This window comes from Nannospalax galili, unplaced genomic scaffold (genome assembly GCF_000622305.1).
Source record: "Nannospalax galili isolate Female #2095 unplaced genomic scaffold, S.galili_v1.0 scaffold809, whole genome shotgun sequence".
Taxonomy (NCBI): domain Eukaryota; kingdom Metazoa; phylum Chordata; class Mammalia; order Rodentia; family Spalacidae; genus Nannospalax; species Nannospalax galili.
In genome coordinates this window covers 1107732-1128354 of record NW_008360015.1, presented here as the reverse complement: position 1 = coordinate 1128354, position 20623 = coordinate 1107732, and the positions used below count along the sequence as shown (strand labels likewise).

General features: G+C 43.4%; 1 protein-coding gene across 3 annotated transcripts in view; it reads right to left on the bottom strand.

Annotated features, from left to right (window-relative positions):
- Window positions 1-20623, bottom strand: part of Lmtk2 (lemur tyrosine kinase 2) — a 111930-nt gene that overhangs the window by 50484 nt on the left and 40823 nt on the right. For 2 of the 3 annotated variants that reach the window (XM_008824019.2, XM_029559102.1), the window contains exons 3-6: window positions 19938-20082; window positions 9735-9808; window positions 4613-4731; window positions 380-467 (exon numbers count right to left, since the gene is read on the bottom strand). In XM_008824019.2, the coding sequence (XP_008822241.1) occupies window positions 380-467; window positions 4613-4731; window positions 9735-9808; window positions 19938-20082 (426 nt within the window). The remainder of the gene's footprint in view (window positions 1-379; window positions 468-4612; window positions 4732-9734; window positions 9809-19937; window positions 20083-20623) is intronic. The other variant, XM_008824020.2, reaches the window with a different exon arrangement.

The following is a 20623-nucleotide window of genomic DNA, read 5'->3' as shown; positions in this document are numbered from 1 at the left end:
AAGGGTTCTCTTAAGCTCTCTCAATGGGGAAAATCCTGTTTCTCAAAATGCCTGGTTGAAGTGATGACTTCCAGCTCTCAGGAAGGGCATGATGCATGATGCATGGCTTACCCATGCACGTGTTACAGAGCATTTTTGTGTAACATTTTCGTGTTACTGCCTGGGCCTTCTTCCTGTCATATGTACAGTATGGACAAATATTAGAACCTAATTTAGAGGGTGATGACAGGAACTCACTCAGCTTAGGGCCAGGATATAAAGAATGCTATATAGGTGCCAAAGATAAAGTTCATCCAATAGGTAGGCCACAGTAAAGCAGTCCCAAATATAAGAAATAATGCTTCCAACACTTCAACTTGAATCTCTGTGAAAAACTCACCAAGTCGCAGAACTCGAACACCAGAAGGTAAGGGATTGCTTCTACGCACTGTCCAACACACTGGAGAATATTCGGATGCTGAAGTATACTGGAAAAAACAAGTCCCAGTAGCACTGTTCATCAAGAAATATGGCAGCAATTTAATTTTAACATTCATGATGATTTCAATACAGCATGATAAACTCAAAAAATCATGTTAAGATTATGCTTCACAGATGTAAGACTAAGTGAGCTAATGATTATATCACTCATAGCCCATCAAGTATTTTCACAAATAAAGAACTCCTAATATAACAATCTTTATTTTTAGTAATTTTAGAAATAAGTATTGAGGCAAATTTAAAGACACATCTTTGGCCAGGCGTAGTAGTGCAGAGGCAATCCTTTAATCCCTGCAGAGGCAGATGAATCACAGATGTAAGACTAAGTGAGCTAATGATTATATCACTCATAGCCCATCAAGTATTTTCACAAATAAAGAACTCCTAATATAACAATCTTTATTTTTAGTAATTTTAGAAATAAGTATTGAGGCAAATTTAAAGACACATCTTTGGCCAGGCGTAGTAGTGCAGAGGCAATCCTTTAATCCCTGCAGAGGCAGATGAACTCTGTGAGTTCAGGGTCAGCCTGGTCTACATAGTGAGTTCCAGGCCAGCTGGGGCTACAGGGAGACCCTGTCTCAAAAAAGACATTAAAAAAAAAAAAAAAAAAAAAAAAAAAAAAAAGACAAATCTTATCAAAAGAAGGCAAATAAATTACAAAATCAACAAGTATTTCTAATGCAGATGTTTGGCTGGGACCATAGCTCACTAGAGAGTGCTTGCTTCATATGTAAGATGCCCTAAGTTCAAGATCCACTAATGACAGAGAAAAAGAAGAAAGAAAGAAGGAAAGGAAATCTAATCCAGATGTCAAATAACGCCACCTTTCCTTATTCTCAGTCATGCTAGGCCCTTTGTTTTCCATATAAACTTTATAATCTTTTTGCCCCTTCTATTTTGAAGAAATAAACTTATGTATCATCCTTATGCACAGGGCCATGCCAACCTTCTCTGTGCCTTTCCAATTTTATTTTTATACACTGCTGGTGAGAATACTGTAAGAATCACACTAGGACTTTGATAAGAAATGAAGTTATATGTATATCATTCGGGAAGGATCACAAGTTCACATCAACTGAGCCTTCCAATCTATCAACACAGTATGCTCCTCCATTTATTAAGATTTTTAAAGAAATTTACTTCCTATTTACTTTTCATTTTATTATTTTTAAAACCGTATTGATTCAGGAATTTCATACAATGTATTCTGATCATATTCAGATTCCCCCCCACCTTCATGTCCTTTATTAGCAATTAAAAACCCATCCACCTTATACAACACATCTGAACTAGAATGCCAGTGATCTGTAATTCTCTCTTTTTTTTTTTTTTTTTTTGGTCTTTTTGAGTCAGGGTCTCCCTGTAGCCCTAGGTGGCCTTGAACTCACAGAGATCCACCTGCCTCTGCCTAGGAGTAAAGGCATGTACCACCACACCCAGCCTGTGATCTGTAATTCTTACACTCAGATGGTCCAAAGTAAGGTCCCACTCCCTTTCCTCTGTATGTGGTTTGGGGTCAGAATACACTCAGGTTTCTTGGAATGGAATTTTCACACCTGTTCTGTTTCTCCTACACATGCCTAGGACTGTCAGGTAGGGATCTCTCCTCCTAAGCAATCAGAAATGCTTGGGTTTCCTCCTCAAAGTCAGTTATTTGCAGCCCAAGTGCATGCAGGTTACACTTTTAGCCGTTTCAGGACCTCACTCGGCATAATCAGTCCACTGCGGTCCACGGTGTTCTCCAACAGGTTGACTCCCCACAGGGCTTTACTGTGGGTAGAAACAGATGCTAGGTCCTCACAGCAGGCAGCAGTTAGCTCATAGGCCTCCACCCCAAGATTCTCCAGTGGCAGTTGCACAGCAGCTTTACCCCTAGTGTCCTCTAGCTTATTTTCTGAGATCTGCAGACTTCTTGGGTCCCTACTGCTGCTGAGAGCTGCCAGCCAGGCCCTGACAGCCACTAGAGTGATGAGACATTTTCTCAAATCAGAGTGGTGTTTTGCTGAGAGCCACTACCACTGCCATCTTGGTTCCTCAGCCACTCTCCCTCTCAATTGCCAAGTCCCATCTCCACTGCACTCAGCTTGCCACCTGGGTGATGATGGCCAGGCAGACCATGGGCGTGCTGTGCAGTGGTCACTTGGAGGCCCAGCCCCCAGCAAGAGAGGTTGACCCATGGCATGGCAGGGTGGTCTTAACCAGATGGGGTGGTTGCAACCAGCCAGGGCAGTTTGGGCTGGCACAGCCTTATTTAGATCTTTCATTATGCTGCAGTTTTCCACACATAAGTCCTGTATATATACTCAAGTATTTTTTAATTTTTGAACAAATAAAAACACTACTGTATTTTAAATTTTGGTCTTCAAGTGTTCTTTACCACTTTATAGAGATAAAATTGACTTAAGCTTCCATTGTGTAACCATGAACACACTCTGGACTCTGATTTAAAATTTATTTTTTTGTGTGCTGAGCACGATGGTGCATACCTTTAATCCTAGCACTTAACAGGCAGAGTGCTGCTATGAGGCATTTCTAGGGGTGGATCTCTGTGAGTTTGAGGCCAGCCTGGTCTATATAGTGAATTCCAGGTCAGCCAGTGCTACATGATGAGACTCAGTCTCAAAAAAGAAAAAAAGGAGAGGGACGGGGCCAGAGAAATGCCTTCATGGTTAAGAGCACCGAGTGATCTTCCAGAGGATCCAGGTTCAATTCCCAGCACTCACATGACAGCTAACCACCATCCTTAATTCCAGTTCTGGGGGATCCAACGCCCTCTTCTGGCCTCTGTGGGTACCAGGCATGCATGCAGAGCACTTATATACATGTGGGGAAAACAATCACATAAATATAAATAATTAAAATATATTTTTTAAAAACAGCCTACAGAAACCCAGCTATAGTGTGCATGTGTACAGTGGTGAGGATCAGGCTCAAAGCGTGTCAGGCAAGAAGCACCACTGAGCGACATTCCTCGCCCCAGGTGACTTCTGCACGTGGATCTGGTGTCTTGCAACCTTGCTGGACTTGTACATTTGTTCTAAGATATTCTTTTTCATCAACTCCTTGGGATTTTCTATATAAGCCATCAGGTTGTCTCTGAATAAATATTTTCTTTCCTTTCGGATCTATATGCTGAATTTCCTTTTCTTGCTTGACGTGTTTTCTAGAACTTCTGATGCTGTGTTAAACAGCAGCAGTGAAAGCAAGCATCCATGTGCTGTCCCCATCACAGGGGTAAAAGGCATCCAGCTTCCCACCACCCAATATGACGCTGGCTCCAGGGCTTTTCTCAGATTCATCAGCTTGAGGAGACCCAGCCAGACCCTCATGCTCTCTCTCCTTTCCTGCTGTTCTGAGGTTCCTTCTCTCACCATTTCTATTGCATTTAGAAAGTTTTCTTCGTCTTTCTTACAGGGTAAGTTGCTGATAAGAAGCTCTCTTAGTTTTCCTTCACCTGAGAATGCCTTGCTGCCCCCCTCCCATCATGAACGACATTTTCTCTGGCTATAGAATCTCACAGTTGTTTTGTTGTGGTAGTAGTTTTATTAATCACTTGAAACATCCAGTTTTATTTCCTCCTGGATGGTTACTCCACCAGTACCCAGAGAACTTTCTCCCTCCTTGCCTTCATGAGTTTTTGATTGTCGTTAGCTATTAGAAGTTGGGCTTTATCCTGTTTTGAACTTTCTCAATTTCTTGATTTGTCTTTTCCAAATCTCTGAATTTCCCCCTCATTATTTCTTTTAATACTTTTTCAGCACTATCCTCCATCTGCTAGGTAGGATACCTGGGACAATGTCACATTTTGTGTTACAGTCCAATGTCCATGTGGCTTAACCCACCTCCCACCTCTGATAGGGTCATTATGTAGCCCTGGTTGGCTTAAACTGGCCTAGATCCACCTGCCTCTGCCTCTTCCTCTTCCTCCCCAGTGCTGGGATTAAAGGCATTGTACCACCAAGCCTGGCTCTGTTTTACTCTTGGAATGAGTAAGCAATTTTCAATTGAAATAGGGACACTTTGGGTTTTACGAGCCTCTGGTTTTCTGAGAGAAGTCTCAAAGCAGTTTTAAATATTTAACCTTCAGAAGCACAGACCATGTCTTCAGGACACATCAAAGCTTACTTACTAGTAAGGCTCTCCATTTTTCAAGAAACCATCTTGTTCCTTCGGGCTCGCGCTGGCTTTTAACTCCTTCACTATGACTCTGGCTACGCTGCTGCCTGTGTAAATCTCTCCCAGGAGGACCTAAAACCAAAGAACAGTTTTCAGTCACTTTCATCAAACTGATAAAAAAGTACACCTCAAGTAACCACCAAGCCACTGTCACTCCACAAACTAATTGACACAGCTTAGAAAATGCAAACCCTTAGCTTGGAATGGTGGCGCATGTTTGTAACCCCAGCAGTGGGGAGGATGGAACAGGACAGAGAGGTCATAAGGGACTAGCCTAGCCTATACAGAGAGACCTTGTTGACAAAAGAACAAAACAGGAAGGGGGGGGGAGAATGAAGGAAAAGGCAAAGGAAAGGAAAAAGAGAAAGAAGACAGGAGAGAGAAAAGGGGGAAAGGAAGAACAAACATGAGTTTCTGATTGTCGTTAGCTATTAGAAGTTGGGCTTTATTCTGTTTTGAGCTTGCTCAATTTCTTGATTTGTCTTTTCCAAATCTCTGAATTTCTCCCTCATTATTTCTTTTAATACTTTTTCAGCACCATCCCCTTTACTTTTTCAGTAAAGGGGCCATTTTAAACTATTCATCAGATATTTAAACATTCATGTGTTATATATATTTATTTTCTATTTATTTGAAAATGTATTTCTCAGGGGGCTGGAGAGATGACCTGTGGTTAAGAGCACTGATTACTCTTGCAGAGACCCTGATTTCAGTTCCCAGCACCCACATCAGATGGCTCACAACCACCTGTAACTCCAGTTCCAGGGGTCCTCTTCTGGCCTCCAAGGGCACCCATACGCATATGGCATACAGTCACATAGACATACACATACATATAGATGAAAATAAAAATAAATCTTTTCTTTTTCTTTTGGTCTTTTTGAGACAGGGTCTCCCTGTAGCCCCAGCTGTCCTGGAACTCACTATGTAGACCAGGCTGGCCTTGAACTCACAGAGATCCACCTGCCTCTGCCTCTGGAGTACTGGGATTAAAGGCATGCACGGCCACGCCTGGCGAAAATAAAAATAAATCTTAAGAATAGAAAAGAAAGCATTTTCATGAAAATACTCCATGACATCACAACAGAGCAATTTGTAAATTCAATTCAGACACAACCCAAATGCTTCTCAAGAATGCTTCAGGTGCGCTGCTACTGGTCTCTGCACACAAGAGGAAGTCATCCAACAAACAGCCAGGATGCAATCACCACACAGGAACTTAGAAACCTATGGTATTCTGATGACTTTAGACCTTTGACTTGTCCCAAAACTTCAGCCAAAACACACAGGGGGTGGCCCACTCTGCTGAGATGGACAGAGTAGGAGGCAAAAATGAGCTACCTCCCAAGAACTGGCTACCAGGGGAGTGTTAGGTACAAGGTCACACAAAAGCATTCCCAAACACAGCTTGTCTCAAAACCATGACCAAATAAAGGATTTCATTTAGAGAGTACAAAAGCTCAAATGATTTCCTTCTGATAGTTTTTGAGGGCTAAGCAGAGGGCTCAGTTGGTAAAGCATCTGCTCTGCAAGCATGAGGACCTGAGTTCAGATCTCAATGCGCCTGTAATTCCAGCACTGAGGTTGGGGAGGGGGACAGAGACCAGGATCTCTGTGGTTTGCTGGCCAACCAGTCTAGTTTAAGTGGAGAGCTCCAGGTTCTTTGAGAGACCCTATCTCCAAAAATAAGGTAGAAAGCAATTGAGGAAGACACTGATGCCAATCTCTGTCCTCCCCACATGAACATACACACACACACCCCAGAGGTGCACAAAAAAGTAAAGTCATTTTTTAATTTACTTTTGTTTTCATTTCTTTGTTTTGGTTTTTTTGGACAGTTCTCTCTGTAGCTGCAGCTGGCTTGGAACTCACTATGTAGACCAGGCAAGCCTTGATCTCACAGAGATCCACCTGCCTCTGCCTCCCAGTGTGGGGATTACAGGTGTGTGCTACCACACCTGACCTAAAAAGTCAGAAATGGAGATATGGACCGCTGTTAGCCACTGTGTGGGTGTTAGGAAGTGAACCCAGGTCCTCTGCAAGAGCAACCAGTGCTCTTGACTGCTAAGCCATCTCTCCCAAAGTAGATTGATTTTAATGCCACAGAAATAAGAGTAAAAAATCTGAACAGAACTACATAGGTTTATCAAGAATCTACGGCAGAACAGCAAAGAGAACAAGAAAGTCTGAACATAAATGCATCACATGCTTTGTTTTAAGTAACTAGCTTGTGTGTATGTGTGTAAGCATCACTTCCAAAAGGGGGAGGAACAACGGTGGACTACTGCAACCACTTGGCTCAGCTTGTCTCTCCAGCATTACCATTCTCTGTTCAATATCTGCAGAGACAATACCAACCTTGACACCAGCCCTCCTTATTTTAACCATTTAGTGTGTGTGTGTGTGTGTGTGTGTGTGTGTGTGTGTGTGTGTGTGCATCAGTACCACAGTATATGTGGAGGACAGAGACCAACTCGTAGAACATTCTCTCCTTCTACCATATGGGTTCTGAAGATTGAATTCAGGTCACCAGACTTGGTGGCAAGAACCCTTTCCTGCTGAGCCATCACACTAGCCTGTTTTCTTTCCTCCTTTTCCCCTCCCCTCTCTCTTCTCTCTCTCTCTCTCTCTCTCTCTCTCTCTCTCTCTCTCTCTCTCTCTCTCTCTCCTCTCTCCTCTCTCCTCTTTCCTCTCTCCTCTCTCTCCTCTCTCTCTCCTTTCTGAGACAGGTCTCATCATGTAGCCCAGGCTGACCTTAAACTCCCAATCCTCCTGCCTCTGCCTCCTGAGTGCTGAGATTATAGGCATGTACCATCACATGCAGTTTTTTCACATTTTCTGAGATATGGTCAGGGTCTCAGGCAGCCCAGGTTGGCTTTGGATTTGCTAAAGAAGCATGTGTTAGCCTTGAACTTCTTTCTGATTCTTCTGTCATAGCCTCTTGAGTACTGTGATTCAGTGACCTTTCCATTCTTTTTTCATTAAGAGAGTGTGTGTGTTATATGTGCATGTGTGTGCATAGGTGTGGTGCCTGTACTTGGGCAGAGGCCAGGAGAGTGTTTTCCTCTATCACTCTCTACTTTATTCCTTCCTGGCAGGGTCTATCCCTCAATCTGGAGCTAGCATTTTTTGGCTAGGCTGGCAGCCAGCAAGTCCTACTGGCCCTCCTGTCTCCTCCCATTTTAGTGCTGGGGCTACAGGTGTGAGTAGGACCACACCTGGCCTGACATGTGGGTGCTAGGATCCAAATTCTGGTCCTCAGGTTTGTGCAGCAAGTGCTCGTACCTGCTGAAACATTTCTCCAATCCCAGACCTTTTCATTCTTTTATCTCAGTTCCAAACATCTTTCCTACAATCTAGTGACTAGTCCCGTGGATCTAGACATAGCTAATAATACCTTACATTCCAACCCCTAAATTCTAACATCTACTTTCCCAGCAGTCTCTTCATTTCAAACTTACTTACATCAACACTCTAACCCTATCCTACCTACAAGGGGCCAACTCACTCTGCCAACCTACAAATGCTATCATTACCCCACCTGTCTCCTGCCCCTTCCCAGCTATCACTAAGCCTTTGCCCTCTCTAAAATGGATTAGCTTAACCAAACCACAGTGCTCCTTAAATTCAGCATACAATAAACATCAGAAGTAGAGAAAACCACCTCTATGATGACTGTTCTCATTTTAAATTTGTGGGGTTCAGCTGGGCATGATGGCACATGCCTTTAATCCCAGCACTCGGGAGGCAGAGGCAGGTGAATCTGAGTTCGAGGCCAGCCTGGTCTACATAGCAAAGTCCAGGCCAGCTGGGGCTACAAAGAGACCCCGTCTCAAAAAGACCAAAAAAAAAAAAAAAAGAAAAATTGTGGGGTTCCTGAGCGCTGCCCACCATCCTCCCACATTTCCCTAGCTGGCCTACTTTCTCAGATGGTTCTCACACCTCCGATTCAAACTACAGCATGTCTTTTCCCTGCTCCCCTATTGAGGAAGGAAGCAGCCTCCTTTCTACTGAGACAACACCAGAAGTGAGGTTCTTTACTTTAACACCTCCAAAGTGTACCCACACCTGCTGTGGCCCCATTTCAAGAGACACTGCCTCTGCTTCTAAGACCCAATCTCCAGCTGTGCTACTGATTCCTGACCTCTAGCTCACCAAGGACTTTGCTCCTACAACTGCCCCCTTCTCTCTTGTACTCTCATTGCCTCCACATACACCTAAACAGGCTAAAATGGCTTTGCATTCTACAAAAATAAAGGACAGTCGGATGTCAAACATCCTGTCATCCCAGCACTGAGGCAAGAGGGTCACACATGAGTTCACACAAAGCCAACCTGAGACACAGAGTAAGTCTCCATCTAAAACAAAAAACAAAAACCCACTAAATTGCTGTCATTCAAGACATCAGGTCCATCTGTTTACTGGGCTAGAAAACATAGTATGTAGTTACACTTTTTCAAATGCAATAACGTGCTGAATTTTTTTAAATCATTAATACTTGAAGTAATAAAATGAGCTTCATTTATTTAAAAAATCCTAAAAGTGTGTGTGGGAGGGGTTCTGAGCTAGGTAGAGCATACACACATGTAGCCCCAGCTACTTGGGAGACTGACGCAGGAGGATCAATTGAGCCCAGGAGTTTGGATCAGCCTGGCCAAGATAATGAGAATCTCAGCACCCCCTCGCCACATCTATTTAAAAAAAACAAAAACAGATCCCAGACGGCTGCCATCCACATCCTTACTGCCACCTCAGGAGACAATGACAAGGTACCAGTTATAACTGGTACCTTCTTGGATTCCCAGTCTCCAGAACTGCAAGAAGTAAATTCCTACTGTTTAAAGCTACCCAGCTTATGGTATTTTGTTACAGCAGCTTGAAGAGACTAAGACAGCCTCCCATAAAGAGTTATACAATTGAGCTCACAGCATCACGCAGTTGCAAGGGCCTATGAGGAAACTCTTATTCACACTGCAGTATCGAGACAGAAGATATAATGGCACATGATACAATTCTAATTAGCTTTAAAGGGTACAATCAGGAGTGAGGGAAAATGAAGGTGAAATACACTTTACCTTTCCAAACCAGCCACTTCCAATCTCTTGTATATAGTTTAGACTGTGGCGGGCAACTTGAGACTTCAAACCTTCTGGAGGGAAAAAAGAAGAATATTAAAAATAAAAATATAAGCACCTAAGAAGGCCCAGGGTGGTGGTGTAGGCCTTTAATCCCAACACTTGAGAGACTGAAGCAGGAGGACTGTGAATTCCAGGATAGCCTGGGCTATACACTGCAATTCTGTCTCAAGAGAACAAGACACACACACACACACACACACACACACACACACACACGCACACACATCTAAAGTAAAATAGAGGCTGGAGACATGGCTCAGTAGTTAAGAGCACTTGCTGCTCTTGCAGAGGACCCAATTTGGCCCCTAGCACCCACACTGGGCAGTCTACAACTGCCTGTAACTCTAGCTCCAAGAGACTGATGCCCTCTTCTGGCCTCCAAGGCACCTGCTCACACTTGGAATACACACACACACACACACACACACACACACACACACACAATAAAATAGTAAATCTTTAAAATTAATATAATAGACATTAAATACATAACCTATACAGTAAAAATACTAATAGAGGGGCTGGAGAGATGGCTCAGCAGTTAAGAGCACTGGATGCTCTTGCAGAAGACCCAGGTTTGAGCCCCAGCACCCACATGACAGCTAGCAACCATTCTTAACTCCAGTTCCAGGGAATCTAATGCCCTCTTCTGACCTCTGCAGGCATTCATGACATGTGTGCATGCATGCACATGCAGGCAATCCACTTATACACATAAAATAAAATCATGAAATATTTAAAAATGCTAATGGAAATGTAATACACTAATAATGGCAGAAGCAAATACATTGAAGCACCTCTTTTAAACTAATGACACAAAAGTCTCCAGTTTAACGGCTGGAGAGATGAGCCTGCTGTTCTTCCACAGGATCTGATTTTGGATCCCAGCACCCATGTCAGGTGGCTTACCACTACCTGTAACTCCAGTGCCACGAGATAACCTCTTCTGGTCTCCCCGGTCACCCCGACACATGGCATACACACAGACACACATACATACATATAAAAAAAATAAAATTTAAAAAGTCTCCAGTTTAAATGCTGACAATATTTTTTTGAATGTATATTCTACCTACTACTGTAATATGTTATATTGTTTTGCTGTTTTTGTTGTTGTTTTGTTTTTCCATTTCTGGTCTGTTGTAGGAACACTATCAAGTGGAGAAAAAGGAGAAAAAGTAAAATATATATGAAGATACCATGGTAGAAAATTCCTCAATCCTGCTAATGGACATGGGTCTACATATTCAAAATGTTCATCAAATTCCAAGTAGCATCAGACTCAAAGAGGTCCATACCAAGACATCAACAATCAAACTGCAGAAGAGCAGAGGATCTTTTGAGGAAAAAGACAGAAATGACTCATCGTGAACAGAGGATCCTAAATAAGACCCACAGCCAATTACTCATCAGAAACACCAGTGGCCAGAAGGCAGTGGGCTCACAAGATAAAGTGCAGATCTGGCAAAACCATATTCCAAAAGTGAAGACCTTTCAGATAAGCAAATGTTGGCATTTGTTGCCAATATGCCTGCTCTCCAATAAATGAAGGGAGCCCTTCAGTATGAGATGAAGGGCCAATAAACAGCAACTCGGGCCCACAAGAAGAAAGGCAGGTCTAGGCCAGGTGTGGTGGTACATACATTTAATCCCAGCACTTGGGAGACAGAGGCAGGTGGATCTTTGTGAGACTGAAGCCAGGGAAACCCTGTCTCAAAAAGACAAACAAAAAAAACAATAAATGAAGGTCTTCAATAAACAAAACTAAACAGATTTTAAAAAAAAATCAATGTCACCGTGTTACTGGAATACAGTTCTTTTTACCTTATGTGATTTAAAATATGATTGTCTGCCGGGAGTGGTGACGCATGCCTTTAATCCCAGCACTCGGGAGGCAGAGGCAGGCAGATCTCTGTGAGTTCAAGGCCAACCTGGTCTACACAGTGAGTTCCAGGGCAGGTGGGACTACAGGGAAACCCTGTATCAAAAAGACAAAATAAATAAATAAAAATAAATAAATAAATAAACTATGAATGCTTTTAAGAGCCTTATAAAGCTATGCCAATAGACACAAAATGTATAAAGATGTCATTTGTGAAAAATTTTATTCTATTTTTATTTTTTGAGACAGGGTCTCCAACTCTGCAGCCAAGGATGACCTTGAACTTCTCATCTTCTGTCTCCAGTTCTGGAGTGCTGGGCTTCCAGGCATGTATCACCACGCAGAGCTGGACTCAAGCCCAGGCTCTCATGCATGCTAAACAAGCATTCTACCAACTGAGCTACAGCCCCAGACCAATTTGTGACAATCTTAAGTTATACATGGAAGTTGGTATCAATTCAAATTGTTAGAAACTTAAGATGTTAATTATAAGCTTTATTGCAAGAACCAAGAAATATCTAAAATGAAAAAAGTCAAAAACAAAAGAAAAAAATTGAAATGACAAAGACTTAAAAACAAGCCAAACAAATGTGGTGCAGTGATTTTTCTTTAAAATGGATTCGATCTTGTGACTTCCACACGCATGCCACGACATAAGGATGCCCCACCTATACACATACACAAAATGAATAGACAAACAAACAAATAAATAAATGTACACTAAAATGTCAAGAAAATTCAATTGAGGGAAATAACAGTGTCATCAGATATCACTCTTGGGACAGCTAGATATTCATGGTAAAAAATTATGCTCTAGCCGGGCATGGTGGCGCACTCCTTTAATCCCAGCACTTGGGAGGCAGAGGCTGGCGGATCTCTGTGAGTTCAAGGCCAGCCTGGTCTACACAGTGAGTTCCAGGCCAGGTGGGACTACAGGGAGACCCTGTCTCAAAAAGACGAAAAAAAAAAAGCTCTAAAATCTTATCCTTGGGTTGGGTTGGTAATGCAGTTCAGTTGGTACAAGTGTGCTCGCTTAGCACGGCACAGAGTCCTGGGTTCCAACCCCAGCACAGCATAAAATCAAGCAGAGTGGCACACATCTGTAATCCTAGTACTTGAGAGGTAAAAGCAGGAGAATCAAGAGTTCAAGGTCATCCTTGGCTATATACAGAGTCTGAAGAGACTGGGCTACAGGAGCCTTTCCACACACAAACAGAAACACCTTATCATAGGCCATGTCAAAATTTACTGAAAATGATCAGAGGGGCCAGAAAGATGTCTTAATGGGTAAAAGCACCTGAGGCAAAGCCTGATGACCTGAATTTCATGCCCAAAACCTACACAGTACAGAGAACTGACTCCCGCAAGTTGTGTTTTGACCTCCACATGCATACTAGGGCACACACACACACCCCAGATCAAGGGGGTGGGCGTGATGGTGCCAATGCTAGGGAAGCAGTGCCAGGTGGAAGGCACCCAACATCTATAGGTGTGCACATCTGTACACACACACACACACACACACACACACACACACACACACATACAAAGATGCGCACACATGAGTGCTGGTGTCTACAAAGGCCAGAAGCATTGGATTACCTGGAGCTGGAGTTACAGGTGATTGTGAGCCACCTCGCATGGGTGCTGGGAATGGAACTTTGGTCCTCTGCAAGAACAGTAAATGTTCTTAACTGCTGAGCTGTCTCTTCAGCTGCCCCAAAAGCTTTTTGTAATAGCTAAAGGCTAAAAACACCACAAATATCTACCACCCAGACTCTCTTGGTTAGATAAATTGTTCTAATACAAATGCAAATGCTATGAACCTATAAGCAAGAATAAATAAATTCTTTTTATTGATAAGGAAAGATCTTTAGGATAGATTGGTATGATCTGGAATCACCTAGGGGACACACCTCTAAGCATGCCTTTGACAGCTTTCCAGAGAGGTTTAAATGAAAAGAGAAGACCTGCCGAGTCCTTGAATGAATCAAATTGAGAAATCAAGTGAAGACCAGTATTCATCTCTCTCTTTGCTTTCTGACTGCAGACAGAACATACCCAGCTGTGCCATACTTCTGCCACTGTGCCATCCCCAACACAAAGGACTGTGACTCAAACTGTGAGCGAAAATAAACCCTTCTTTTCTTAAGTTGCTTCTGTCAAGTATTTTGTCACAGAAATCAGAAAAGTAATCCGATTGGTAATATATTATTATTATTTTTTTGTCTTTTTGAGACAGGGTCTCTGTATAGTCCCAGCTGGCCTGGAACTCGCTATGTAGACCAGGCTGGCTTTGAACTCACAAAGATCTGCCTACCTCTGCCTCCCAAGTGCTGGGACTAAAGGTATATGCTACCACTCCTGGCCTGATTGGTAAATTTTTAAACAGCACAATGTGGGGTGGGGGAGATAGCTCAATAAGAGCACTTATTGCACAAGCAGATCCCAAGGCCAGGCATGGCCCCATGTGCCCAGCAGTGTGGCGACAAAGGCAGGGGAATGGCTGGGGCTGCTGGCTGCTAGCCTAGCTCCAGTTTCAGTGAGAGACCCCGTCTCAAGGGAATAAGGCTGAGCGTGATAGAGGGGGACACTGAACACCCTCCTCTGGCCTCTGCACTTACATGGATATATACATTTGCACACACCACATCAACATCCATCACATATATACTATATACACAGACACACAGACTATACACACACATATATACAATATACACACTACACACACAGACACACACACATATACAACATACACACTATACACAGACACACTATGCACACTCAGACACGCATATACAACATATACATACACCACACACTGACACACACACTCCACACACTCATATACACACATGCAATACACAGATACACATGCATTTATTAGAGACACAGACACACACACAGAGTTCCAAACTGCATATTTACCATGACAACCAAGCAGGGGACTATGTAAGTAAGCAAGAGGGCTACGCTGGAAACCACTGTACCTTTTCAATTTGCTGGGAACCTAAAACTGGTCTATCAAAACAAAGAAATGTAAAATCAACAAATTGTAAGATGGGAGTGGTGGTGGTATTTGCACTAAGAAATTCTGGAAAAGTTAGGGTAGTGGCATACTCCTATAAGCCCAGCACTTAGGGGGCTGAGACAGGAGGATCACAAGTTGATGGGCAAAATGGGCTGCTTCAAAAAACTAAACCCAAACAAAATCCTCTGGAAAGATCTACCAGAAACCCAGAAGAGCTGTTATGTAGGGCAGGCAAGAGTAGAAAATGAGGTCAGATCCAAACTTTAGAGGAGACTGCATTTCACACAGCTTTCTATGATTTCACTTCAGAACCAAGTGAATTTATTATCTTCCCCAAACTACCTTTTGCTGCAAAGAAACAATTAGGAAAATTTGTAGACTTGCTCATGAAAGGTGGCACACCTTTTCACACAGTGTATCACAAGTATCTATCAGTCTGACAGTTCACCTTCAACCTTTTTTAGAAACACAAAATACAAAATATTCCACTGTCTCTATCTCCCATAATTCAACAAGTAACTGATGAATATTTCATCATTTTTCACGGTCAAACAGTACTCTGTACATCTTATACTTGAAACACAATGTAATTGGTTGCCAAAGATAAGCTGTTAAAAGTGGACTGCCAGATAGACAAAGAACTCCACACTGAGCAGTCTTGAAGCAGGACTCTCTGGCTGCGCTGAGAGTCAGGGGCTGGAATGCCTGGTTCTATCCCTGCACTCACCAATCACTACTCTGGGTCTCTTCCTTTCCTGTCTATAAGTGTTTTGCCTGCATGTATATGTGTACCTTGTGTCTGCAATACCCACAGAGGCCAGAAGAGGGTGTCAGACACCGCCCCCCTGGGAATTGGAGTTACAGACGGTTGTTGGCCACCATGTAGGTGCTGGGAACCAAACCCAGGTCATCTGCAAGAGCAGCCAGTATGCTCTTGACTGCTGAGCCAGCTCTCCAGCCTCCACTTCTTGAATTAATAATGAAGTTCTTCCAAGCACTGACACTTGAATTTCTTCCCATCACTATCTCCTTTCAAGTTCTCAGCTATTGTTTCTAGTGGCACATTTCCTTCCTTCCTCCTTTCCCCTTTCCCTCCCCTTCCCTCTCCTCTCCTTTCCTTTCCTTTGTGTATGTATATGTGCAGGGGTTCATGCACGTATATACAGATGGAGGTCAGAAGACAAGCTCAAGTTAGACACTATCACCTTGTTTTTTGAGACAGGGTCTCACTAACCTGAAGCTCAGCAAGCAGGCCAGGCTGGCTGGCAGCAAGCCCTGGAGATCTGCCTGACCCAACTTCCCTGGTCCTGGGATTTTAAGTGTGTATTACCATGCCCAGATTTTTTACTTGAGTTCTGGGCTCAAGTAAGAAAAAGGTCCACAAGCATTTTATTGGATGATCCAGCTCCCATGACATTCTTTTCTTACATGTTTGTGTGAACTTTTGTTTTAATGTTTATGAGTGTTATGCCTGCATATAAGTGCACCCGTTTCAAGCAGTGCCCAAAGATGCCTGAAGAGGGCATCAGATCCCTTGGAACTGGAGTTATAGATAGTTGTTAGCCATCATGTGGGTGCTGGTATTCGAACCCCGGTCAGTCTGCAAGAGCAGCCAGTGTGCTTAACTGCTCAGTCATCCATCCAGCCCCCTTTTGTGAACCTTTAACATGTAAGCTTATGGTTTTTGGGCTGTACAAATTTTTTTGTTACTGTCTCAAACTCATGTATGATGTATAGCTTATTTATACTTCTATACTGAGTATTTCATTTTATGAAACTTAAAAATGATTTATTTCTATTAAGAGACACTTTATTTACAAATATATTTTTGTGTATGTGTAGTGTTTGCATGTGTGTATACTCACCTGTGCATGCCCATGTGGAGGCTAGAAGTTGATGTCAGGTGTCCTCTAATGTTCTCCACCTTTTTTTTTAAATATTTTATTTATTATTATTATTTTATGTGTATGCATGTATTGCCTGGATGTAGGTAAGTACACCTGTGTCATGAAATGCCCACAGAGGTCAGAAGAGGCTGTCGGATCCCCTGGGACTGGAGTTACAGATAGTTTTTAGCTGCCATGTGGGCGCTGGGATTCAAACCTGGGTCTTCCGCAAGAACAACCAGTGTTCTTAACTGCTAAGCTACGTCTCCAGCCCTCTCCACCTTATTTTTAATTTAAAAAAAATTTGGGGGTGTGTGTGTCTGTGCTGGATAGCTTTAGTGTCAACTTGACACACCTGGGTTGAAGGAGCCTCAATCGGGGAATTGCCTCTATTGGACTTGCTTGTGGCCATGTCTGAAGGGCATCTTCTTGATGAGTGATGTGGGAGGGCCCAGCCCACTGTGGGTGGTGCCACCCCTGGGCAGGTGGGCCTGTGTTGCACAAGAAAGCAGGCTGAGCAGGAGCCGAAGGAGCAAGCCTGTAAGCAGTGTTCCTCCATGGCCTGTGCTCCAGCTCCTGCCTCCAAGTTCCTGCCCTGAGTTCCTACCTTGGGCTCCCCGATGAACTGCATGCGACGTGGGAGATGTAAGACAAATAAACCCTTTCCTCCCCAAGTTGGTACTGGTCAGAGTGTTTTGTCACAGCAATGAAGTACAAACTAAGACAGTGTCTGTGCACACACGCGCACATATAATCAGGTTATCAGGCTTGACAGCAAGTGCCTTTACTTGCTGAGTCATTTCACCAGGACTCCATCTTATTTTTTGAGGCAAGGCCTCTCACTGAACCTGGAGCTCACTCTCTCAGCTAGACTGCCTTGTCAGAAAGCCCTGGATTTCCTCCTGCTACTTCTCACAGAGCAGTGGGATTACATACATGCCCTTACCACACATGGCTTTTATATGGGAACTAGGGATCTGTTCTTAGGTCCTTATAAGAGCTCAGCAAGTTCTTCACCCGCTGAGCCAACCCTCCAGCTCCAAGAGGGACTTTAGAATGAGCAGGGACGGGCTTCTGGGAACAAGAGGGAGACATTCTACACACACCACTGGTGTGGCTACCCAGCCCACTATCATTTCTTTCATGCTCATGCTTGTTTGTACTCCCAACCATTCCCACAGATCTTGAAGAAAAGCAGTTGGTTCCTTATCTGCCCCCACCTTCCTACCTAACTTATGGCTCTGCATGTGGCTCAGGTGAAGCCACCCAGAAGACTTCTCCAAGGTGTTTCTGGTCCCAGGAGAAAGATGCTATAAGCACATAAAGCTGGAACTGTCGGCAGCCACACTCCTTACCAAAGAGAGAATGGCCTGGGAGACTAAGCTGACATGCATGGAAGAGAGAACAAATGTAACAAGGTGACTTCTGGGCCCTGGCTCTAATAATCTCCAAGGCCACCTTCACCCTACTCTTCCCCACAGTCTGGTCTCCCTGCTACCACTGATCCAGGTTAGGATTCTACTACTTGAAATTAATTCAGACTGGGCAGTCAGACTCTTGTGGAAGTCAACAATGAAATGACCAAGGATAAAACATTTCAGTTTAGACATAAGAATGCTTAAGCTACCCCAAGCGTAGGTGGGACTCCTTCTAAACACAACTTTAGTTGAAACTTACCCTTAGGTATCATTATTTACGGAAATTAAAGCTATATATATATATACACTACATTTCATTTTTAGTGTTCTAAAACCTGCAAATATTAAATATAATTTACAAATATTTTATATAAAATGCCCCAGCAAGTATCTTGTATGTGTGTATGTATTTATGCATATACACACTTGTGGGTAGATCCATGTATGTACCATGCGTATGGAGGTCAGAGGTTGATGTCAGTTGTCTTTCTAAGTCATACCCTAATTTATTTTTTGAGACTGGGTCTTCCACTGAACCTGGTACTCACTAATTTGGCTAGGCTGGCTGGCCTGTGAACTCCAAGGATCTGTCTACCCCTGGTCCTGGGGTTCCAGATTCAAGCTGTCATGATTGGCTTTTACATGGTTGCCAGGGCTCTGAACTTGGGTCTTCATGATTGCATAAGCAAGCACTTTACCCACTGAGCTACGTACTGTAAGTACCATGCCTTTTAAAAATTATTAACATTTATTTATTTTTATTTGATGTGTATGAGTAGTCTGCCTACATGTATATGAGTGTATCCATGTGTGCAATACCTGTGGAGGCCAGAAGAGGGTGTTGGATCCCCTGAAACTGGAGTTATGAATAGTTGGTAGCTGCCATGTGGGTGCTGGGAACTGAACCTGGGTCTTCTGCAAGAATAGCCAGTGCTCTTAACCACTGAACCATCTCTCCAGCCCCCAAGTACCAAGTTTTTATCTTACATTTTCTTTCAGTCATCACATGCCTACAAGAGGATAAACCTGGGTCTATACTGCCCTACCACAAAAGGCAGGGTTAGCACCTGCAAGGATTTAAACAGCCTTCTTTTTGCAGTCTTGGAAAAACCCTGCTTCCTGAACCTGTTGTCTTATAACAGGAAATCAAATCTCAAACCACTCTGTCTAAAGAGCCTTATGAGAAGCAAATCTGATTAACAGGGCCCTGGTATTAGGTAGGGCACCCAACAGAAGAGAGTGATGCCTACTCAGCAAGACAAGCAGCATCCAGAACCAGACACTAGAGACACCAGCCTACCAAAAGACAACCTATGAGCCGTGTCTTTCTTTGGACTTGTTTTTTCTTTTCTTTTTTGAGAGTGTCTCATGGAGCCCAGGTTGCATCAAACCCACTATGTAGCTGAAGATGGCCTTGAACTCCTGATCTTACTCGTCTCCACTTCCCAGGTGCTAGAATTACAGGTGTTGGTTCCAACATCAGGTTCATGGAACCTGGGGCTTCATGCATGCTAGGCAAGTACTCTACCAACTAAGGTATACTTTCAGCTCCAGGAGGCCTGTCTGAGCCCTCAATGCATCAGGGAGAATGGATTTATTCTTACACTAGAGTCAGGGTCCCAAAAGGGACAGACAGTTTTTGTAGAAATTCAATGGACCTGACCATCAAGTCACAAGGAGCAGAAGAAGCAATGGGCCACTGCAGTGTTATGACTGCAGCAAGGCCTCCATGTTCACTGCTTGGAAACAACTCATGAAAATCTCACAGGAGGCATAGGGATAAATTAGCTTAGTGGTAGAATGCTTGCCTAGCATACCTATCCCTGGGTTCAATCCCCAGTACCACACAGAAAAAAAGAAGTGGAGGACAGGAAGGAGGAGGAAGAGGGAGGAAATCAGACACAAGGTGGAAGGTCTTACCCACGGAAGACTGGAACTGGGATGGAGCTGGGAGTGAAATGCTGGGTACCGACAGTGTGAAGACCTCGGCAGGGGACTGGACAGATGGGGTGTCTTCTGCTGGTGGGGTGAAGTCTATCTCATCATCAAAGTTGTCTTCAAATTCCTGAAACCAAAAGAAGCGAGTATGAAGCGCCAGCTGCCAGCACTGAAGGCAGAAATGGTTAGGCACATTTACAATGGCCTTCTGGAATTCATCCCATGCATATTTACTTCAAATAAAAGCCTGAGTAATTGTGATATCTAACTCTAAAGAACAGAATAAATAAGTTGGTGGGGTTTTTGATGTTTGTTTATGGAGACAGGGTCTCCTGTATCCCAGGCTGGCACTGAACTCACTATGTATCTGAGGCAGGACCTAGAACTCCTGATCCTTCTGCTTCCATTTCCTAAGTGCTGAGAATAATCTGCCTTGAGAATACATAAGATTGAAAATAAGTAACAAATATTTTATGTAATTAAAAAAACTGGTAACTGGGGCTGGAGAGTCAGCAGTTAAGAGCACTGACTGCTCTTGCAAAGGACCTGGGTTCAATTCCCAGCACCCACATGGTAGCTATCCTTAACTCCAGTTCCAGGGGAATCCGGTGCCCTCTCTTGACCTCTGAGGCATGGCTCACATACATGCGGGCAATACACTCATACAC